This window comes from Eucyclogobius newberryi, unplaced genomic scaffold (assembly GCF_026437365.1).
Source record: "Eucyclogobius newberryi isolate DKJ021-1_F unplaced genomic scaffold, fEucNew1.0.hap1 SCAF_3, whole genome shotgun sequence".
Taxonomy (NCBI): domain Eukaryota; kingdom Metazoa; phylum Chordata; class Actinopteri; order Gobiiformes; family Gobiidae; genus Eucyclogobius; species Eucyclogobius newberryi.
The window spans coordinates 4,051,815-4,072,861 of NW_027315945.1; the positions used below are offsets into that span (position 1 = coordinate 4,051,815).

Sequence of the window (21,047 nt, forward strand, 5' to 3'; positions counted from 1 at the left end):
AAAGAAACGAAAATCACACATTTGAAAAAAAATATCTTTTTTTGGGTTTATCTCAGTTTCACCGAGGCCGACATGTTCCGGCATTTAGGCTGCTGCGCCACAAATGTGCTGTCGTGTACTTTTATAGATTCATTTATGTTTATGTTTTTATGTAATAAAGGGACAATGCATTCTACCGTTAAATATGCAGGATTATTGCCAAAGAAGGTTTCCATCCTTAGTCCCTTGCTGGATTGACATAAATAATCCAAGATGGTGGCAAAAAGAAACCTCTGAAGTTCTTCTGCATCAGCAGCTAATTCCGTGGCGTATTCCAGCTACAGAAGCAGCTTTATTGTGACAAGGTCTGACAATTATACATCATTTATTACCAAACGGGGAGATGGAGGGATATACAATGCAAACAAATGAAAAAGTGATGATGAATCTAATCTATATGTTTGCTTTTTCAATTGTTTGCGTGTTAAATTTGACATCTAGCCTTATGCAATTGATTCTAATAGACTTCTTTGGATCATTCACTCTGTTGAACTGGAGAACCATGATGTTTCCAGGCAACAAGGACAGAATCCTCTGGTCATTTGTGATTTCCTCTGTGAGCTCTGTTTGTGCACTAGCCCTGGTTCTTTGGCCTGGCTCCACTGTCCCGTGCTCCGTCAGCTGGAGGACAGGGGTATTTATAGCGTTGTCCTCTGCGCTTTGTTTGTCTCCACTCGTGATGTACCAAAGAAAAGACATCTCGCCCACGGCTAAGGTAACAGACATCCATAAAACATCACAGCTCAGTCAAACAGAGCCGAAAACAAAACCACTACTCTGAGCCGAAGTCAGGGCCGCTGCTAGCCATTTGAGCGCCCTGAGCAGAAACGCTCAGTCGTGCTCCCATTCCCCCAACCCACTTTGAACTTGTAAAAAATATGTAGGGATTTGATGTCTATTTGATGTCTGTGATACAACTTTAAGGTCTAATAATCTAAAAACAGACTATGCCTAGAGCAGGCTCACCATTTAAAGAACAGTGCAGCCGCTGCACTTCAATCCAAACTGCCTGGTCCAGCTGGTGGTGCCGTTCAGAGCACTTGATTCCCTGCGCACTGCTTGTTATGTGCCTAGTGGGAGGTAAGTAAGGCTGGCAGCAAAATGTCCTCACCTTCTGTCACCGGGATGGAAATCCAACAATGACATTTTTCCCCATTTTCCACATTCCCACAGAAAACCTAGGTATCTGTGCTTGTAATGTAATGACACATTATTTTGTATTGTTTTACTTAGTTTTATGTTTTGTATTGCCTTATTGTGAATTACTTTGGTCACTTTGAGTGTCGTAAAGGGCTCTATAAAAAAGGTGTATTGATTGATTGATTGATTGATTGATTGATTGATTGATTGATTGATTGTGTCTCTCAAATGAACCTTGAGCAGTGAATCATCAATCAACATCAGCCAATCACAGCCTGCTGTTCAGATACAGACAGTATCAGATAAGATAAGATAAGCCTTTATTTGTCCCACAATGGGGAAATTCCAGTGTTGCAACACATACTAGGTACAGAAGTGAAAAATAAAAAACAGATAACGTATAAAAAACACTCTTGTAGAAAAACTATTAATAAAAGTGGTCCAGGACCAGCCGCTCCAGTGTCTTCATCAGGTGGGACGTGAGAGCCACTGGCCTGAAGCTGTTGAGGTCTTTGGGGCGCGGTGTCTTGGGCACAGGTACCAGACAGGAGGTCTTCAGACCTGTGATACCACCCTCAGCTTCAGGCTCATGTTGAAGACATGCTCCACAACTCCGCAGATGAGAGTGGTGATAAGAGGATTAAATTGAGGAAGGCAGCAGGACCTGACGGCATCAGCCCCAGGCTCCTTAGCCTCCCCATTTCCATTATTCTTTAAGCTTTAGTTCAAAGCAAGTGGAAATGTAACAGTTTTTGGAGTTCTGAGGTGATGCAGGAGTAGTTCGGTCCTTCACTCTGCCGATTTTGTCTTAAAAATCTCAATTTCACATGCAACCCCAAAAAACAGGGAGTAAAACGCTGTGACACATGCTTAAACTGAGGAAGACATCCAAGAAAAGAAGACTATGGGATCTAAACAGTCTAAGGTGACTGGTTTTAACCTTTGTAAAAAGTTAATCACTCAAGCTCAAGGCTTCAAACGGGGGGCTTCTAAAATCTAAGACTTGTGACAATCTCTGAGGGCGAGGACAACACTGGGGGCTTCCTCGCACCCGTGGTCCTGGACCTTTTACCCGTGTCTCGAATTGCAGTCCCCTGCACCACTCCAGAGGTCTCAATGGCTCAGTCAGAGAAGATGAGATGGTGATCAAGGGGTTTCTTAACCACCATGAGAAGGACTGTGTACTGCAAGCTGCAAGGATCAAAGGAGACCTCCATTCCTAAGGCAAGAAAGTGTTTTTCACCAAGGATTTAGAAGAGGGAACACGTCAAAAACCAAAGTATCGCTGTGTTTGTGAGGACTTTAAGAGGAGACAACAATAACACTGTTTTGCCTATTGGTAAAACAAGGTAAAAAGCAAAATGTAGAACACAGAGAACTGAACAGCTGCAGGAGTGAGTAATTGTAATAGTTCATGTAATTGTCACATTGCCCTCCACCGTGAATGTCCAAACATCTTGATTTAAGAAAAAACTTTGTCCAGATTAGTACTTCGTAAACTTGCTTCTACTCTCTAAAATGAATACATCTCATAGACTTTGTGAAGGCCCTTAACTGCTCTGGGCCCTGGGTTCATGAGTGCCCTGTTTGATGCGCCTGTTTGCCATCTACTAATATCGAATGATAAGCATAACCTTAAAACTACTAAAAATGACCCTGCATGGCTAACTCTGGCACATTTCCATGTTGTTGCTGTTGTTCATTAATGTGCACTGTCCCATATAAATAAGAATGTACCTTTTAATAATGATCAATATTGAGCATTATGCACAAGATGGGTGAAACGTCCTGTCCAAGGACACAACAAAAATGCAATGGTTGGAGTCAGGATCAAACCTGTTGGTCCCACAGCATGTGCATGATTAGTGTGACTCTAAATCCCAAAATAAAGGTATTGAAGTGTGATATTCCTGTCTGAATCAGATCTCCCACGGTCGTACAGAAGAGTCTATATTTAACCGTGCTGTTGTGTTTGGTTTCAGCACATCAGCAGTCGGCGCCACAAAGACCGAGCGGCAGGTAAACCGGCCAAGCCCAAGTACAGCCCCTACAGCAAGTCTACCAAGGGCCAGAGCAAGCCTGCGGTGAGTAGCACACATCCTACCTCCAACTATCTCCAGGACGCACGCACAATGTTGGGGAGGGTCTATACACATTGACGAACCCTCACCCCCCCCATCCCAGTTGCTGCACACTTTTGCTGAAACACTGTGGGAAATCACAATATTTGAAAAGATATGTTTAACTTGTGTGTTAGTAACTTGAAATGCCACTACATTTGACATAATAACAGCATGTCAAATAGTACCCACTATTAACAGGGAATTACTGGTTGCTGGAGAAACTGTGGTTGCTGAGTGACCCACCATCACCATGAGTTACTGAGATACTGCAAATTATTTTCATCATTGGCCTCCCACTGGACTTCAGAACGACAGTACGTATCCTGCCATGGACACAATAAATGAGGATGAGAAAAAGGCCGTCATCAAGTAATTGTAGAAAAAGATTTGGTTGTTTCATCTGGAAAACAGAGTCCAGATGAAACAACTGAACCTTTTTCTCCAATGGAACACTCTGGACGAATGAGGGACTACACTGACCATCAAAGACTGGACTGACGTAGTGACAGACATTAGACTAATGGAACACAATACATTCAGGCTTAATTAGAAAACTGACCTTTGACCCAAATGGAAGTTGTATGCTGGACATAATGTGCCATGATTTAATTGGATGTGTGAGACTTTTTTCCTGCTGTCTCTCTTTGTGTCGTGTTTGAAGTTCGCTGTCTACATATGTTAAACGCTGCCCTAACCATTGTGGATGGTTTTTGTTTTTATCCCAGTCATAAATGGAGATACAATTTAAATCCTTGAATCAAAAGCATAGCTAAACTGAACTGGACTTAAACACTGCCAGTGTCTAAAACATATAAAATGAACATAATTATATGCCAGCGCTTGATGACGCAGATAGAACTGAACGGCCAATTGTTTTCTCGTAGTGACGGAGCACGAAGGTCATTTCATGTGTTTTATGTAGTGGTTTTGTTCCGATTTCTCAAGTTTTGTAATATTGTGAAAGAAATGACACATATGGAAGAATAAATATTGATCGATCGATTGATTCAGAAGAGTGTAACCAAAATTGTTCCCATCACAACTTTATTGCTTTTAAAAATACAGATTTTCTTTAACGTTGCTCTGGGCACTGGACATTTGACCTCCATATGCCTTTGTGTAGCTCGCAAAAGGCCAACACCTTCAGATCTTAACCTCATTTTAGTTTAGTGGAACTGGATAAAAAGCAATGGGAACTGAAGATTTCCCTTACAGTCTGTTTTTCGGTTATTAAAATCTCTTCTCCCCCTAAAGCCACACTTGAGCCCGCTCTGACCAGTCTGGACCCGCTGTGCTCGGCGCTCTCCACTCTCGCACTTCCCTTTACGCTAAATGTCATCTTTTACGGTCCGATCGGCACCTCTATTAAAAAAACCCTGAGAGCAGATGATTCAATTTGAAAACATGATTTTTCTTGGATGACACGGGCTGCTGCGATCCCGTCTCCTGCGCTGGACAAACACTCGGGTCACAAAGTGTTCACGTCTCCAAATGTCAGCCGCGAGTCATTTCGACGCTCATTCACAGTCCGGTCAGGCGGACGGAACCGAAAATGATACTGACCAGCCAGGACTTATCGTCATGGTAATACTGGATGCCACACAAAAGTGACAAAACAAATGGTTGGTTTTGGTCAGATTTCTTTTGAGGTAATTAATGCTTGAGTTACAGCACAGACTTTTTTTATGCCTAAAAGTTCTATATTCCATAACCTGATGAATGCTGTATATTTAGGCTCTGCCAGTCTAAAGTCCATACATCTTCATTAGTGGTGTAAGTTCTTAGCATTTGTTCATTTTCGCCTCCCCTTGCACACCAGGCTGGCATTGGTGGCAAGTGGAATCCCATTAAAGGACACATATTACGCAAAATGTGCATCTTCTTCTTTTGTTTTGCGCGTATAAACCTGGAGTAGCATTTAGCTTCATTCACAGTTTGATGAATCTTGGTTGGAAAGTCCTCTCCCTCCGAGCCTCAAAAACTCTCCATTCTGAATCTCCTCGAGAACTGATGTTTTCTGTGATGTGGCTCTGAGACTCTTCTGCTGTTTTTAACTCCATAAATCACCTCCAGACTTGTTCTGTGCATTTCTAGGTCTAATTGCGATCATTACAACTGCTGCTGAGACCAGGAAGTGAAAGGGCAGCTTGAAATGTGCTGAAATCAAGGATCTGTGCACACTTTTAACTGTGTGACGTGCCTCTGAGAATCTTCTGCGCTGCTGTCAAATCACAATCAGTGCAACTGCATAGCCACATCAGCAAGCAATGTTCAGTGTTTATTTAAAACTTGTGTAATTCCTTCTGCAGCCAGTAAAGGGCCAAATCTCAGGTACTACCGGGGAAACAGCAGAGATCCAAATGTAATTTTGTTGATTATAAAAAAAAAAATTTGTTCTAAGACATGAGATGCCAAACTAAAGGTTCTCAAGTGTTTAAAGGCTGTTAACAATAGAAAAAATGCATAATATTCGTACTTCATAATGCAGTATTCAGGGATTTTAACCTACATTTATAGTAAATATACATATTGCATGTTCCTTTGGTTTTTAGCATAATACAGGAGCTTTAAAGGTCAATGAAAGCCATGTTTCCACTGGCTCACTTTGGTGCAGATTGGTTCAGTTCAAAAGTGTCTCTGCTGTCCATACCAAAATAAGGGATCTTCTCAAAATAGTTTGAAGCTTAAAAGACAAAAAAAAATGTTCTCTCTCTCTGGACCCCCTCCCCCCCTCAAAAGACAAAAAAAAAATGTCTGGCTTCACATAAAATTTTACGCGTTGATAAAAGGATAGTAGCTTGATAGACCCTGCTCACCTCTAGTGAACATCCTGAACATCCTTTGGTAAGTTTATCAGTAGAAGTCATGAACTCTCCAAATAATGTCACCTGTCGCACATGTTTGTTTACTCAATCCACATGGTCCACGGGCCCTAGGGGCCCTAGGGGCCCTACGGCACATCCCATTCAACCAAACTGTGAGATGACCACATTGAGATAGTCTCAAGAGGATGAGAGAGTGAGAAACTCATGTTTCTTGTCAAAACCTGTAATTGTCACTTGTCTGAGTTTAGACCTTAGACATGTCAGAGTGACAGAAGCAGGACACGCCCTTTTGTCTCAGTGAGAATCTCACGTCTTCTGTGATTGGCCGAAACCTCATGCAGGGTTTGTGTTGGTCCTTCTTCTGGTCAGTGCGTAGCACGTTACTAGAGCCAAATCTCTTGATCATTTGCTGCGCCGCGTCTTGCAGCAAAAAAGCTTCTACAACTTTTTTGCACCAGCCGCGTTGGCGACGCCCGCCCCGCCTAATGTTGGCCTAATGCTCGTTGCTGAGAGAGTTTTTTAGCATTTCAAAACAATGACTGCCACAACGATGTATTGAAGCTTCAAAGCAACAAAAAGACGAAATGTAGGTTCAACCCCCCAAGACAAAAAATATTAAGTCTTTTTAGCTTCAACTCATTTTGAGATGATCCCTAAGGTACTTCTGAAAGAGTCTCGCTTTTGCTCCTGGAAAGCTTTAGCTAAGGAGGAGCTCCAACACCTCAGCCAGATGATTGGATAAGAGAGAACGCAGTCTCAGGCCAAAACAAGCAGGACAAAACAGAAGATAATCATTTCCCGCAAAAGGCTGGTTTGATCTTAAAATAAAACGCTGTATTTCCAGTGTTCATTTATAAGTTTATGTAAATGTATATATGTTATCAACAGCTGTTTCCTGTTTAATGAGGCATGGTACTTGTGTCAAGATAAAAATAGATATAATATTTCCAATGCAAAGAGAGGTTAAAATGCGGCGTAGAGGCTTTACAGGGAAAGGAAATGTATGCAGAAAAAGCTGAGGAGAAACCGGAAGTAGTTTCCAGAACCACATCTCGCATACACACAAAACTAAACGTCTTTTTGTGAATTGCAGAGATCGGCCTCATCATTAAAAAGGCATAATTTAAAAGCCATTGTTTGTATTGATATTAACTCTTGAGTAGAATACAAAACCAGTACTAAATAAAAAACTCAGATACTTGTCTACCACTGCTGTTTCCTGCGGCACTAACTGGGTTTTGCACTAACTGGATTTTGGCGTCATCTACTGGCTGCAGAGGGATTTACACAAGTTTAAAATAAACATTGACAATCGTGATTTGACGGCAGCGCAGAAGATTCTCAGAGCCACGTCACAGATGGAGAAAAGGTCACAGCAGAGGTGAGAGACTCGGGTCGCATTATATGACTCGGGTCTGACTCCAGTCGCAATTTTCATGACTTGAGACTTACTTGACCAATGGACCACAAAGACTTGACCTATGACTTGCTCTTTGTGACTTGAGCCTAATGACTTGGGTCTTAATTATATTTCTAAAAAACTATAATGTGCGTGTGTTTACATGAGCCATGTGCTCTTATACTTTCGGTTTCACAAAGGCAGCGCTTCATCTCACTTCAGGGGAGGACGTGGCGAGTGTGCGGCTCTTTGGATGGACTATTACCCTATGAAACAATTTAGCATAGTATGTTTGATTAAGTTCTATTTATTAAGAACATGTGTGATATGTTTTGGTGAAGTTGCTCACGTAGCAGAGCTTTTCCTCTGGAGCCGGCCCCTGAGCACTAAACTAACCAAGCCACAAAGCTCCAAGACAAAACACGCCTTATGTTACTTTTCTGGTACAGGGTCCGTCACCTGCTGATCTCTATATAGAGGTTTTTGCTTTGCCTGGAATGTCCCACAGTATGGACTTGAAACGTGCTTATCTCCATTGCCATACTGCGGAACATTCCAGGCAGGAGAAAAGTTACATAATGCACCTTTAAACTATTGTTGACACCATATTAGTCCACACAGTTCTTCCTCTTTTTTCTGTCAACGTTCTCTTAATGTTTTGATGTAACATGTCCCCTTTAATGTAACTTTAATGATAATACAAGATCTGATTCATCCGTCTGTGATCTTCTGTTCAGAGTCATCAGTCTATTTACTCACTTCAAGACAAATATGTGCTGCTCAAACCATGCTGTTTTTTCCTACTTTGTTGCCGTTTCAGACTGCAGAAATGCCACTGGCCGCGCTGAACTCCATTTTCCCTTAGAATTTGCTGAAAATGGTGTGCTCATTCTTCTCCTCCGCTGCTGAACCCGTCTAAACTAATGGCCCCAGCTGCTGCCTCAGTGCCACATCGCAGGGAACACTCTGGATTTATGTTGATTTAATGTGCGCGAGATAAAGGAGAATTTGCCTCTTGCACCCAAGCGCCATCCATCAGCCGACCGTTTGAAGCCGCCGTGCTAACCGTAAGGGGTAAATGGCTTTTCTGTAACCCGTCATTGCCTCGGTTAACGGACAGGAGAAGGCTGATGAGCGCAGTGTAAAGGATGTGTCCCCAGGAGGCGCCGTACGAGGATCGGGGAGTGATAAGGCGTGACTACTGCTGCTGGAGCACACAGCTTCTCCATTACAGATGCACTAGATGAAACTGTAGCGACCTTTTCACCTCAGCAGACAGGAGCAGGGCTGAAGGATGCAGACTTTAGCCAACAATGTAGTTTAGGTATGGATGAAGTGGAAGGAAATATAACTCATTTGACTACTCAGTTTGTAATATTTCCTAATGAAAACATGACATGTTTCAGTAATTTTGCTTTTTCAGCCCCGCTTAAGAGCTCAAAATGCAAGATCTGACCGATGAAGCTCCAGCTGTGTTTTGAAAGTCCAGTACTTTTGAACCACAGGCTTTATTATACAGTAAGGCCTCAACATTGCGTGAAATATTAAAAAGTTAAAGGCTGCCATGATGCACAGAAAGGCCCAGTCTGGCCTGGGTGGAATCGGTGACCCTCCTGCTGTGAGGCGAGAGTGCTAGCCACATATCACGACAAATATATTATTTTAGGAACATATATTCTAGTAAATACAGAAAACACGGTCTTAGTCCGGAGTAGAAAAGCCTGAAAATATATAATCCCTGCATTCTGGAGTCAATGTCCAGGAAATATATAGGGGTCATTTATGGGGATATTTTGGGCCACTGGAACGCCATTATCAGTATCAAGTGAATTTAATAAAATACTTCTTTGTTCCCAGCCCGAACAAAACGAGTCAGAAACACCAAATGCACTTTTTCAGAGTGACAGTGCTTGTATTGTGAGTTCAGAGGCGATGTCCTGACCGGGCCAGAAATGACCGCTCCTTCTCTGGCACATGTGACTGTGGCCCCTGTGACTGTGGCCCCTGTGGAAACTCCAGTCATCGTGACCAAACTCTCATATCATACAGTTCATTATTTATAACCAGCACCAGTGTCAGCAGCTTTTTATTTATAGCCTAATTAAAAGGACGTCCCTCCTCAGTCCAGGAGCAGCTGAATTCCCTTCGTCCTCTGTTTTATAAATACGCAAACACGGCCTCAGATTGTTTCCATATGTAACTGGGTGGCGAAGTGACAGTTACTAAACCTGAACTATTCTTAATAAACGTGTTTCTTTGGTCATACTTAATTAAGGCTAATTCAGGTATAACTATTAGAAAGTGGTACCAAAGCTTTGTATTTAAACTCTTAGCTCCTAATAAATAAAGAAGAGTTAAAGAGGCAATCTTTGGCAAAAAAAGAAAACCCATCGCTAAATAGACACAGGGCGTTAAGATTCAACCTTCCGGTTGTTTTTAATGGAATTTTGAATCCCTGGAGAGGTCGACGCCCAGAGAATTCAGATGCTAATCAGTTACACAGTGAGGAGAGAGAGTGTGAGTCAGGTTACCTTAGATCAGTGGTCCCCAAACTACGGCCCGCGGGCCACATCCGGCCCGTTGGGCCCTTCAATCCGGCCCGCCAAGCTTGTCCAAGTTATTTTAAAGGTGCCATAACATGCTTTTTTCCACGTTTCGTAGTCTATCCTGAGTGTACAATTGATAATAACAAGGGTTGTGCAACACCCTTAACATAATAGTTAAGAAATATCACCCAGACCTTGGACCCCCTCACCAACCCGGAAATGCAAACGGCTTGGTTTGATATTCGCCCCCACCCTTGTGAAGAGCGATCTGGCTCCCCCGCCCAACCCGTGACGTAGTCTCAGAGCGCGTGTGTGCCCCGCCCACCCGTGACGTAGTCTCAGAGCGCGTGTGTGCCCCGCCCACCCGTGACGTAGTCTCAGAGCGCGTGTGTGCCCCGCCCACCCGTGACGAAACGATAGAACTTCAGATCAACACTACTTTGAGCCAAAATAAATCTGGTGTTTATTCTACAGCGTGCGCAGAACAGAGATGTCTAACCCTAGATCTATATATATATATATATATATATATAAAAGTCTTATGTCCATCGCGCTCTTATTTCCTGGTTTTTCGGTATCGGATAGAACTTCTCTCCGTTTATTTTCCCGGTTGCTGCATCAATTGCCACATAAACCTTCACCATTGTGATAATAGTAAAGAGTGCGATATCATTAATGACGTTTTGGGCCTCTTTGAGCCGTGTTTCCTCGTAAATCGAAGCAGAAAAACTCCGGGGCTTGAATGGGAGACGAGCCTGGAGCAGCGCGGAGCCGGGGGGAAGAGGGCGGGAGGCGACAGGCGGGGGGAGGCGGGTGGAGGGGGGGGTGAGGGGGGATGGTGACGCGTGCTTGTGATTATGACGCGGTCCTGTGAACACCGCCCGTCAGTTTGGAGATTCGAGGAAAGGAGATAGTCTGTAATATAGCTAAAAACTGCGGGAATCGATTAAAAAACACTCTGGACATATATGAAGCACAAATAGCAATGTAAGAAGGTTAAAAGCTCTGAAAAGTCGATTTTGCATGTTATGGGACCTTTAAAAATAAAAAAAAAATTGTTTAATTATTTTTTATTTTTATTTTTTTGCCGTAGGCTTTATTAGACAGCAGATGGAATGAGAAAGAAAGAAAGGGGAATGATGAGAAAGAAAGGAGGACATGCAGCAAATGTCGGAGTCGGGATTCAAACTCACGATACTGCGGCTGGCCGTTCATTTGACCTTTCGCCTGTAATGCCCACATTTCCCCAAAAGATGCCACTGTTCCCTCTAATCTGCGCGCCTGCGCAGCTGCGCACTGCTCGCACTTATGGCCGTTCCACACCGCCGCGGCCGAAGCGTCCAGTTTACATTCAAAGTCTATGGTAAACGCGCGTCGAACACGTAGTGCGTTATCCGCGGCGTGATTTCTTCGTTTTTGCGGCGCTATTGGTGCGTTTTTTTACGCTCTTAATGCTATGAGTGCGCGTGTGAGCCGGCCGAGGCGACGAAAACGGCTTACGCGACGCTTTCAGATATGTTGAGGTCTCTGGCAGCTGAAGCGTTGCAGCCGCTGCAGCAGCCAATCAGAGCTGACGCTCCAGTGACGTACGTATGTACGTATTTCCCCTCGCATTTTCGGTATTCCCCGTGGAATTCCCCAAGAAGCGCCACTTTTTCCTTGCTCGTCAACAATGGCAGACGAAAGACTGACTGTGGCCGTGTGGGAGAAAGGAGCTGTACCATGTGTTCACGGTGGAACAGAGACAGAAACAAGCCCGGCGCCTCCGTGTGAGAGTTTTGAAAAACAAAATCGCTCTCGATATCCAACATTTTACACAATGAACGAACAACTCCACTGCTCATGCGACAACACCTCTACTGCGCATGTGCGCAGACAGCTCAAGCGCCAAGTCCACTGCACTTGGTGCGCGCACAAGAAAATCTATGGCGCGCAGAAAATAAAATTCACCTCAAACGGCCACCGGGGCCAATCAAGCAGGAAGTGCAAGTGTTTGACACTGAAGAAGACTCTTGTGGACAGTAGAAGACTCTTGTGGACAGTAGAAGACTCCTGTGGACAGTAGAAGACTCTTGTGGACAGTAGAGAAGACTCTTGTGGACAGTAGAAGACTCTTGTGGACAGTAGAAGACTCTTGTGGACAGTAGAAGACTCCTGTGGACAGTAGAGAAGACTCTTGTGGACAGTAGAAGACTCTTGTGGACAGTAGAAGACTCTTGTGGACAGTAGAGAAGACTCTTGTGGACAGTAGAGAAGACTCTTGTGGACAGTAGAAGACTCTTGTGGACAGTAGAAGACTCTTGTGGACAGTAGAGAAGACTCTTGTGGACAGTAGAAGACTCTTGTGGACAGTAGAAGACTCCTGTGGACAGTAGAAGACTCTTGTGGACAGTAGAGAAGACTCTTGTGGACAGTAGAAGACTCTTGTGGACAGTAGAAGACTCCTGTGGACAGTAGAGAAGACTCTTGTGGACAGTAGAAGACTCTTGTGGACAGTAGAAGACTCTTGTGGACAGTAGAGAAGACTCTTGTGGACAGTAGAGAAGACTCTTGTGGACAGTAGAAGACTCTTGTGGACAGTAGAAGACTCTTGTGGACAGTAGAGAAGACTCTTGTGGACAGTAGAAGACTCTTGTGGACAGTAGAAGACTCTTGTGGACAGTAGAAGACTCTTGTGGACAGTAGAGAAGACTCTTGTGGACAGTAGAAGACTCTTGTGGACAGTAGAAGACTCTTGTGGACAGTAGAAGACAGTAGATAATTAATCATTATTTAATGCATTTGGAAAACAATTTGTACATTGAGTCTTGCATTTGTTGCTTTGTTACAAGTTACAGGTCAAATCTTGCCTGTAATTTATAGTAATTCATTCGTTCACACAAACACACCATATGTTCCTGGCCCGGCCCCTCGGACAAATTTTAGAACCCAATGTGGCCCTCGAGTCAAAAAGTTTGGGGACCACTGCATTAGATAGTAAACAAAGAGGCTAGTTTGATAGAAAACAAAGAGGTTTAGTTTCTGGTGAGGACCAGAAAAAAACAGTATAAAACAGGTTTAGTTTCTAATGAAACCAATAACACCTTTTATCAGGAGGGCAGAGCCTACCCAGAGTAGGATCTGAACGCCTCGGGATCCCCCCGGAGGAGTTGGATGAAGTGTCTGGGGAGGAGGAAGTCTGGGAGTCCCTGCTTCAACTGCTGCTCCCATGGATGGATGAAGAACAAATAATTGAATAAAACAAAATATGAAATATTATTTTAGGTAAAAAGTGACACCAAAAAAAATCATATAAAAATTAAGAGAGTGCATAATACAGATTTTTTCAGGTATTAACATTGAAGATAAACGTACAAAAATATCCTGTTAAGTTTTGACAACCATTGTATTCATTTGATTCATTTCCTTCTGTCATAGGTCAATTTATCTCTGGGGAAAGACCTCCAGCCAATCAGCTCACAGATCCTCCCCGCGCACCTGGCCGCTGTCGCTGCCGCTGTTGCCATGGGCAACGCCTTTCCTCACCGGAGTACGGCTGGAGCCAGCCCCGCCCCCTGCCCCGCCCTCTTCCAGAACCAGCCTATCCACGCCTCGCTGCTACGCCCCGCGCCCGGCCCAGTCAGGACATCCCACCACCCACAGGTCCTTTTCGCACCCTACTGACCCCGGCCCCACGCGGGACTGTCACTGGGACCCTTCTATGCATCAGAAGCCAGGCTTTCTGCTACCTTCACAGTGTAAAAGCTCCTGCATCACGCACTTTGCTACATGGAGTTCCCTTCTGCCTTCTCAGTGTGCAGGTGGTGTTCACGGGACAGTCTGCAGGTGGTGTTCACGGGACCGTCTGCAGGTGGTGTTCACGGGACCGTCTGCAGGTGGTGTTCACGGGACCGTCTGCAGGTGGTGTTCACGGGACCGTCTGCAGGTGGTGTTCACGGGACAGTCTGCAGGTGGTGTTCACGGGACCGTCTGCAGGTGGTGTTCACGGGACCGTCTGCAGGTGGTGTTCACGGGACCGTCTGCAGGTGGTGTTCACGGGACAGTCTGCAGGTGGTGTTCACGGGACCGTCTGCAGGTGGTGTTCACGGGACCGTCTGCAGGTGGTGTTCACGGGACCGTCTGCAGGTGGTGTTCACGGGACAGTCTGCAGGTGGTGTTCATGGGACCGTCTGCAGGTGGTGTTCACGGGACCGTCTGCAGGTGGTGTTCACGGGACCGTCTGCAGGTGGTGTTCACGGGACAGTCTGCAGGTGGTGTTCACGGGACAGTCTGCACACTTGATATGTCGATAGTTGGTAGGATAAGATTAATATGGTAGAATTAGCCGTTAACCAGTCAAAATGCTAATATTATGGCCAAAGACATAATATGTGTTTTTCTGGTACTTGTATCAGAATCAGAATCGGTTTATTGCCTTTGCTTATGAACAGAATTCACAAACATAGGAACTTGCTTTATAGTATTAAATTATAACATAAGCAGATCATCATTATACATGTTGTTCGTTTCAAACTGCAATGTTGATCTAAAATGGCTTGGTTATAGAAACGGGTCCATTGACTTCCTGTTCAAAACTGCAACACTGAAAAGCTCATACTCACATTTCACTGCAACAAGCAGCAGATTGACATTTATTGTTTTTAATTTTGAAAAGTGGCCGTGTGACATTTTAGAACTCTGTGTTCTAAAGTGAACACAGACATGTTCTGTTCCTCAGTTACAGGATGATACAGGATTAACTCAAACATGCAGCAATTACAATAAAACTCTGAGTAAAAGGAGTGAGGAGGAAATTATTTTCATTTTAAATGTCACTTTTCTTCTAACAAGCAATCGCTTATTTACCTTCCTCTGATGAAAAAGGGTCAGGTAAATAAGCGATGGCTTGTATACCACTGTTAGAAGAAAAGTGACATTTAATGTGAAACAGAAGACAGAAAGCATTTTTCAACAATAGTATCATTTTATTTTATGATGTGACAAAAGTGTTATTCCGTCACGCAGGTCATGTGATCGTTAGTAGGACATCAAACCTTTCCTTTCAAAGACATGAATATTGGCCCCTCCCTTCCATTTGAAAAGCCAAATTCTGTGACCCGGGCTTTGCCACAAATCAAACTGTGGTTCGTTTGAACGTAATTTCAAGACAATGTTTACCTACATTAATGTTAATGTTAAGTGGAGATAGCTAGACTTTTTTTTTCCAAATCCAGAATTATTTTAGAGATGTCCAGGCCATTAATTAGCAGTTTGGATTGTTAGAACTTTGAGCAGTACCAGTCTGTTTTCCTGTACATTACGATGAGAAAGTGTGGCTACCCGGGCTGCCTCTTCTGTCCCCGACGCTGGAAGAACCCTGCAGCCCATGGACCTAAACCTTCGGCAATAATGACTTACACTAACACGAACTATGCAGTGTCAGCCGCCCCTCCTACACAGACCACAGCCGCTTTCACAAATGTGTGGCCCTTTTCTGTTCCCACACTGCAGCTGGTACTTTACACTTCTGTAGAGACAAGTTTGTGTCAGATCTCAAAAGAAGCGTGAGCTTTCTAATAATGGATGGTCAAACCCCTGGCCCTCGTGTTTGAGCGCTGCCGTTTGCTGCCCCATCGTTCTTTCCGTCCTTTTATAATGAACCAAGTGTGCAAAATGTGCCGTGTATGTACCAAAGCCCCAGTGAAACAGGCTCGCCGCAAACACTTGAGGCCATTTCAAAATAGGAAGCACCAAAAAGTACATCCCTCCCTCCGATGCTATTGTTGTAGCTGATTTGGAGCAACTGAAGATCCAATCCAGTTGGGACAGATGAAACGGGCTTCAAGTCTCGAGTACAGTTTGAAAATGTAAAGAAAAAACAAGTATTACCATAAGGTAACAGAGATAATGGCACCGGTGACACAATTAGATACTATAACTTTGACAAGTCCTAGCAGAGGTGTAAAGCAAAATGCTGTAGTTTTTATACATTTCCTGAACATAAAAAGCTAGCATGTTCACGGCTCACTTCCTGGTTTTTGGGCAATAAAACACTAAAATCAGATGGAGACACTGCACAGCGGTCTTATTTTGACCCAAAGACCTGCTTTTGCAATAGATCTGTCCTTGGGCAACACACATTTTAGAGATTTTCCTATTGTTCCAGTCACCATTGTTCTAGGTGGGCTTGTCTGTGTAGAAGGGGCCCCTCTCTCACCATACAAAGCCCAGTGAGTGGCCCCTGAGTGGGATGTGCCCTGTCTGCCACACGGCTCTCGGATCATCGCATTAGTGGAAGAGAAACCCAGGAGTGTGTGGGTACGATGGCGTTCTGAATGCACTTTAGACTGTCCATGTTGACTATAGAGCTGTAGTTGTAGAGCCAGTGTGATGTACTGTGTCTCTGTGTACATATACTGTATGTGTATGTGTGTATGTGTGTGAGTGTGTGTCATGAGCCTTTGTATCGCAGGAACCAACAGAGCCAGCTTTATGTTCAAGGAGTTAAAGTGCATTTGGCAGGTTTTCTTGTTCTAATTTTGATTTTATTTGGTGGCTTAGAACTTATGGTAAATATTTATCATAGTTTTACATCAGACGAGGGTCAGTGTGTGAAGAAAAATAGAGAAAAAAAGGTTTTTGTCATCTATAACCAAAATTCTGTCCCAGATAGGCCCCAGATAGGCACAAATACGTTATTTTTTTAAGAACGTGTCAACAATCTAATTTATTTGACCAAATGTTTAGTTAATTGGCAGGTTAGTCGGCAGGTCTCAGTCCAGACCCATTAAAGTGGACCCAAACATGAAAGAACAAACAGAACGCAGGGCCAAGCGTGGCGTGGAATGACTTACTGCAGGACTGTTGGACTATGGAGGCTTTGGGCACGTCGCTTCCACAGCACAGGAGTTTAACTTCACCGAGCACAACATACTTTTAATCTTAACCGTGGCCATGCTACACCGCGGCACTAGAGCACAAAATAAACCTGTTGAGTTCAGACATTTCTCACATGTGTCTAACAAGTAGAAAAAGCTTCAGTTGTAGTCATCTGGACTCAGTTGAAAAAATAGACGTTTCGACTCTCATCCAAGAGTCATTGTCAATAAAATTTAGAATTTAGATCGAGAACTCCGATATTAATACTGTTCTGTGGTAAGACCCGCCCATTGGGCGGAGCCTTCCTGAAGTAGAAAGAGTTGTTTGTTTCAACAGAAACTCGCCCCTTGTATCTACCGAGCCTATTCAGAATCTTAATGGGCTATTAGAATCCTCTTTGTCTTTGTGAGACCCTGGCTCAACCACCCTGAGTACCTGATTAGCATCTAAATGTCATGGTCCTGGTCCTCTACCTTTCCAGGGGTTCAGTATCCCATTATAGATACCAAGAAGATTGAATCTTAGCCCTCCATTTCTGTTTAAAGAAGGTCTTTCTTTTTTAACAAAAATAGCTTCCTTAACTCCTCTTTCAAACCATCTTTTCTCCTGCTTAAAATCTTCACCTCACCGTCTTCAAACGTCTATTTTATCTAACTGAGTCCAGATGACTACAACTGAAGCTTTTTCTACTATGGAACACGCCTGGACGAATGAGGGATTACACCGACATGTGTCTAACAAGGTTTAATCAGCTACCTGCACGAGGAGGATCAATGGAGAATAACAAAGAGGACCCTGGGGTCAGAGGGCGGATCAGTTTTATTACCTGAAGGATAGAATGAACAGCCAATAGAAATCACGTCCTAAATGGGCAGAGCTTCCAACACTTTCAAAAGTCAAAGCTGTGTTCTGTTGAATAGCCACCAGAGGGTGCTCAAAGTTAGTTAGTGAATTGTCCAAAACTGAAGAAAAAGTGCAACTAGAAAAACAAACATGGAGGCTCCATGGCAGTTGTAAAAGAGCTGAGAATACCAGGTGAGGGAAGAATGTATTTGTTTTGTTTTGAAGTTAGTTAGCCTTTAGCTATAAGACTGCAAAAGGTTTACACACTCAACAATGACTTTTAACAAGGATTTGACTTCAATGTGCTCCATGGGTTAGTACCAGCGACACTCTTAATTGGTCATAGTTTATATATATATATATATATATATATATATAACCACAGGGGACTGGCTCCAAAGCCCCTCAAATATGCCTGGACTAGTCGAGTTGCTACGCGATCGACAGCATGAGCGTCGAACGCCACATCTAATTTATTTCTCCAACCAAGATGTCAAATTATAAACTTCAGCAAAATACTCAAATGAGGGAATACAGTTAAGTCTGAGATATAATCATGTTAACTACAATTAAACAATAGTCTAACCTGTCACATGCACTTTAATCCCAGATGGTGCAAAGACAAATGTGTGCAGCGTAATCCAGCTCCAAACAGGAGCCACCACATGTTCCACAGTATTGTAATACTATACAATCTTACATTTATTCAACTGCAGATATTGTAAAAGACAAAAACACCTACTTACTGTGAGTGGGATCACCTGTCCACAGATCTGACCTGTCACCCCTTTGTCTCCATGGAGAAGATAAATTGTGATTATTTTGATCCTTTATCATGCAGTTCTGTTTAGATTGATTCAAAATGGTGAGAGATGAACCAAAAGGATGTGTATTGTGTCGACCGAACACAGATTAGACATGTAGAGATCACAAAAACACAAGTGGACCTAGGACTGCTCTGTTGGGCTCTCGTTTTGTTGGAAGCATGCGTGTTTCTGTCTCCCTGTGTGTGTGGCTTCCATCGAGTGTTCTGATTGGTTCTTCAGCCCACACTGTCACTGTCTGTTGTGTCCAAGGGCCCCTGAGGACCTCTGGCCCCTGGGACCCTGGCTCTGGTGTAAATTAACTGTTGGTGTGTCAAAGTTGAACAATTTCAAATAAAGAGTCTTAATTTGGTAATAAGTGCCTGTGTCATTTGTTCCAGTCCAACATTAGTACAAACATTGTAACCTACACGTACAATTAACCTACACGTACATTTAACCTATACGTACATTTAACATACACGTACAATTAACCTACACGTACATTTAACCTATACGTACATTTAACATACACGTACATTTAAATTATATCACGTACATTTGACCTACGCGTACATTTAACCTACACGTACATTTAACCTATACGTACATTTAACCTACACGTACATTTAAATTATAACACGTACATTTGACCTACTCATACATTTAACCTACACGTACATGTAACTGTGATAAAATGTGAATATATGATTATATTTCTGTGATGTATTTTATCTGCATAATAGTGATATTTTATCTGCATCATTAGTCTAAGAGAAGAACGGGTGTGTGACAAACTGCATTTGTTTGTGAAGGTATCATAAAGATGGGCCAAAGAATGTTGCCCCAGGGGGGGAGTTGCACCCCCCCTTGGAGGCTTTATCTCTAGGAAAAATACCAAGTGCCTTGATGTGAAGCTGACCAATGAGAAATGTGACCCGCCTATTCCAGAATATCTAATAAAACCAACCAGCATGGGAAAAAACGGGGTGAAACACAGGAGGGTCAGCCAGGCTCCTTACAACAGCCTGGCTGACCAGCGTTTTCTCCCATGCATGACATACAAATGTCTGATGTTTCTGTGTCGTTTCATATTCTAAGTTGAATTGTGTTCTCTGTGTGTAAAGGAATAGCATCAGTGTTTGTCTAATTCCATGACAGTAACCTACACGTACATGTAACCTACACGTACATTTAACCTACACGTACATTTAACCCACACGTACATGTAACCTACACGTACATTTAACCTACACGTACATTTAACCTACACGTACATGTAACCTACACGTACATTTAACCTACACGTACATTTAACCTACACGTACATGTAACCTACACGTACATTTAACCTACACGTACATTTAACCTACACGTACATGTAACCTACACGTAGATTTAACCCACACGTACATGTAACCTACACGTACATTTAACCTACACGTACATTTAACCTACACGTACATGTAACCTACACGTACATTTAACCTACACGTACATTTAACCTACACGTACATGTAACCTACACGTACATTTAACCTACACGTACATTTAACCTACACGTACATGTAACCTACACGTAGATTTAACCTACACGTACATTTAACCCACACGTACATGTAACCTACACGTGCATTTAACCTACACGTACATTTAACCTACACGTGCATTTGACCTACACGTACATTTGACCTACACGTACATTTAACCCACACGTACATGTAACCTACACGTGCATTTAACCTACACGTACATTTAACCTACACGTACATTTAACCCTACACGTACATTTAACCCACACGTACATGTAACCTACATCGTGCATTTAACCTACACGTACATGTAACCTACACGTACATGTAACCTACACGTACATTTAACCTACACGTGCATTTAACCTACACGTACATTTGACCTACACGTACATTTAACCCACACGTACATGTAACCTACACGTACATGTAACCTACACGTGCATTTAACCTACACGTACATGTAACCTACACGTACATGTAACCTACACGTACATTTAACCTACACGTACATTTAACCTATACGTAGATTTAACCTACACGTACATTTAACCTATACGTAGATTTAACCTACACGTACATTTAACCTACACGTGCATTTGACCTACACGTACATTTGACCTACACGTACATTTAACCCACACGTACATGTAACCTACACGTGCATTTAACCTACACGTACATTTAACCTACACGTACATTTAACCTACACGTGCATTTACCTACACGTACATTTAACCTACACGTACATGTAACCTACACGTACATTTGACCTACACGTACATTTAACCCACACGTACATGTAACCTACACGTAGATTTACCTACACGTACATGTAACCTACACGTACATGTAACCTACACGTACATTTAACCTACACGTACATGTAACCTACACGTACATTTAACCCACACGTACATGTAACCTACACGTGCATTT

At 43.1% G+C, this 21,047-nt stretch overlaps 1 protein-coding gene across 1 annotated transcript in view; it reads left to right on the top strand.

The window, feature by feature from the left end:
- znf385d (zinc finger protein 385D) overlaps positions 1–13,889 on the top strand; it is a 168,939-nt gene extending 155,050 nt beyond the window's left edge. The window contains exons 7-8 of the mRNA XM_072460720.1: positions 3,162–3,263; positions 13,490–13,889. Of these exons, the coding sequence (XP_072316821.1) occupies positions 3,162–3,263; positions 13,490–13,735 (348 nt within the window). The 3' untranslated portion in view covers positions 13,736–13,889. The remainder of the gene's footprint in view (positions 1–3,161; positions 3,264–13,489) is intronic.
- The last annotated feature ends 7,158 nt before the right edge of the window (positions 13,890–21,047 follow it).